Genomic DNA, 3,338 nt, shown 5'->3' on the forward strand with positions numbered 1-3,338 from the left:
AAAAATACGTCGTCGTTACTGTGTTCACTTTTCGTTTATAATGTAACACTTTCATATTTTGAACAAACGTGTGACTAGAATGTGCTTGCAGTATGATGACACCTGTGTCCTTGCACGCTAACCAGATGAGACTCACTGCAGAATTGAAACAGATTGTCAGGTCGTTAGCAAATGAAGTATCGATCCACTGAAACGGAATGAGATCCTAGAGTAATAATACTGGGTACAGTTGTAAAAGAAAAACATTAACGTATAATCATTTTTATTGATAAAAAATAAGCATTAAAATGACTAAAACCTCATTCTAAAATCAATTGTATTAAATTGTTTTCATATAAAGCAATGTTGATAATATTTTAGTCTTAAAGCAAGCTGTATGATTCCAGTTAACAAATGCTAGTCCTAATGTACTTTGTACATGGTTTAATTTCTAGCTCTGACAGATATTTAAATACAGGTATATTATACATTTATCAGGCACATACTGCTGTTAAAGATGTGCTTAGATTCTGGTATCATGCCTGTATGAATGACGGCAGTGGTCATTTGTTGAATGTTAAAGAGGCTTAAAGGGATAGTTCACCCAAAAATGAAAATTTGATGTTTAACTGCTTACCCCCAGGGCATCCAAGATGTAGGTGACTTTGAGTCTTCAGTAGAACACAAACAGAGATTTTTAACTCAAACCGTTGCAGTCTGTCAGTCGTATAATGTAAGTGGATGGGAATCATGGCTTTGAGAGTCATAAAACATACACAAACAAAACCAAATTAAACCCTGTGGCTCGTGACGATACATTGATGTGTAAAGAGACAAAACGATCCCTTTAAGAGGCTTGGTCATTGGAATGAATGTTTTAACATGATGAGGAAGGTCAGCTTTAACATTTTGTTGATTATGAAATTAATCTGGTGTGTTCCATATACAATAGCAACAACGACCATTTTGAATCATGGTTAAAGTTTGCTAAACACTGTGATGGCCCAGAACCATTCTCACTGTAGAGATCTTTCATCCTCATTTCTCCTCTCTCACTCCTTCCATTCTCATCTTTTTCAATCTCTCTCTAATTCTCAGACTAAATTTCTTGGTCATTCTCTCAATGGAGTGTGTCTGCCCTAATGACCGTGAGGTTATGAGATCTGAGTGTTAAATGGCCTATTGCCGGTTTTACATGGTAAAAGATCGGTAAGCTTCCTAACTCATTTGCTTCTGTCGTTCCTCCTCTAGGTTTCAAGGAGTTTGGTGTTGGCTATGGTGACTCGGAGTCAGCCACTCCTATGGAGAATAGCATGTTGAATGGCATGGAGTCTGCAGAACTGGCTTACCCACTCTACGAACCAGGTCTGTCACACACACCCACTGTCACACTTTAGTTGCACTCCATTCCAGTGCTGCTTACTGGCTGATTATCATTGGGGGTGTGTATGTGTCTTGTGTCGCTCAGTGGAGGGTGAGGCGGTCGAGGTGCAGCCTCTGCTGTCTGAAGAGAGTCTGAAGGAGTCACTGAAGAAGCAGCTGGAGTTTTGCTTCTCAAGGTAACGCGCCACTGTACGCCCAGACATGCTAACACCTGCTCCCCCTTATTACGTAATTATGTAAGGGATGAATGAAAATTCATAATCATCTGAACAGTAGAGCAGTGCTTATTTACTCTTGCTTGAGAAAATTCTCATTCTCTAATTAAATGTAATGTCATAATGGACCCATAATATTGAAAAGATTTGATGTGGATGATCCGATTGAAGCCGTTATATTTGGCAGTATTGTAATTGTCAGTTGCAAAATAAGGACATTTTAATTTGATAATATGATATAAAAAAATATTAGAATTAGCATCTTTTACTCACCCCAATGCAATTCCAAAGCAGTATGGCCATTGGATGCCAGAAGTCATTTGTTTCTTGTGTGTCGTGTGACTATTGGGAAGCTTGAATTTCAGCAAAAGTCAGTAGTTGGTCAATAATCCATTCGTGAGTTAATCTATTTATTTTTTGGTTAGTGGTCGATCAATATTTATATTGGCCAGATTTTTTGATTGTTGATTTATAATTAAATATTCAATGACTTGTTGGCTGGACTGAAACTGATAATTAAATTCCAAATATCAGCCATTTCTATATCGGTCCACTAGAAGCAGTGCTTTTGAGTGTTGAAACCATCTTTTATTTTTCTTAAAGCATGACCTTTAAAACACTGACGTTACATGCATACGCATTGATAAGTATGTTTTTACCTGTTGCACTGTTTTTGAGCATACTGTTTCAAGTGTTGCGTTTAAGACAAAACCTTCAACTTTTCAGTGTGTCTTGCCACATTTGACCGATAAGGTGAACCGCAACATCCGTATTACATAAAGTTTCCTTGGGACCAAATAGTTGACTAGTCGTTCAGGAAACCTACTGACTTGTCTAGTTTGAAATTTAGTTTTGCACATGATGTTTTGAAGCAACACAATATGTAGTAAAAGTTCTGTATTCCTGAAGGAATACACACTCCTGTGTGTAAAAAAAAAAAAAAAAAAAAAGTTAGTTCTTGGGTCTATTTTTTTTAATTTGCATGTGTGCACTTAAGCAAACCAATCCTTTAGTGGTGTGATAACATTGTAGTATTCAGTATTGTCAATGTAATGTGCAAATCATGCAATGGTAGATTTTAGTTGGCAAAGCAGGCATTCAAATTCAGTTTTCTTGAATACTTAATACTTAATCTGTATTCAAAAATGTTATCCAGTGAAATTCTTATGCACACTGACCATTTTGAGTGCATTGGATATCACTGCAAGTGTTCGTCTGTTCATTGTGTTTTTCTTACAGAGAGAATCTCTCCAAGGACCTTTACCTGATGTCTCAGATGGACAGTGATCAGTTTGTCCCTATTTGGACCATTGCAAGCATGGAGGGGGTCAAACTGCTGACTACTGATATGGACCTGATACTTGAGGTGCTACGAGGTAAAACAAACAAAACCCGACCACAGTTTGAGTTTGTTCATTCCTTACAATGCTTTAATTCCTTTCTTTTCTGTCCTCCTCAGCCTCTCCCATGGTGCAAGTGGATGAAAAGGGGGAGAAGGTACGACCAAACTACAAGCGATGCATCATCATCCTCCGAGAGGTTCCTGAGACCACACCTGTAGAGGTGAGAGCACACTTTATGGTCATCTCTTGTGGCTGTATATAGTAGAGACTGGTTACCATTACTGTGGTCACCCCAATTATGATCAGTATCGCGCTTGGAAGGATCCAGATTCATTGCTGCTGTTGAGATTTTATTGTCTGTCTTTTTCTTTCTTTCTAACTCCTCATTTATCTATCCTTATTCGTCCCCCCCCCCCCC

General features: G+C 38.1%; 1 protein-coding gene across 1 annotated transcript in view; it reads left to right on the top strand.

Annotated features, from left to right (window-relative positions):
* Nucleotides 1–3,338, top strand: part of LOC107582796 (la-related protein 4-like) — a 4,716-nt gene that overhangs the window by 258 nt on the left and 1,120 nt on the right. The window contains exons 2-5 of the mRNA XM_016268818.1: nt 1,185–1,344; nt 1,448–1,538; nt 2,817–2,953; nt 3,037–3,140. Coding sequence (XP_016124304.1) covers nt 1,185–1,344; nt 1,448–1,538; nt 2,817–2,953; nt 3,037–3,140 — 492 coding nt within the window. The remainder of the gene's footprint in view (nt 1–1,184; nt 1,345–1,447; nt 1,539–2,816; nt 2,954–3,036; nt 3,141–3,338) is intronic.

Source organism: Sinocyclocheilus grahami, unplaced genomic scaffold (assembly GCF_001515645.1).
Source record: "Sinocyclocheilus grahami isolate Dianchi unplaced genomic scaffold, SAMN03320097.WGS_v1.1 scaffold47.1, whole genome shotgun sequence".
Classification (NCBI taxonomy): domain Eukaryota; kingdom Metazoa; phylum Chordata; class Actinopteri; order Cypriniformes; family Cyprinidae; genus Sinocyclocheilus; species Sinocyclocheilus grahami.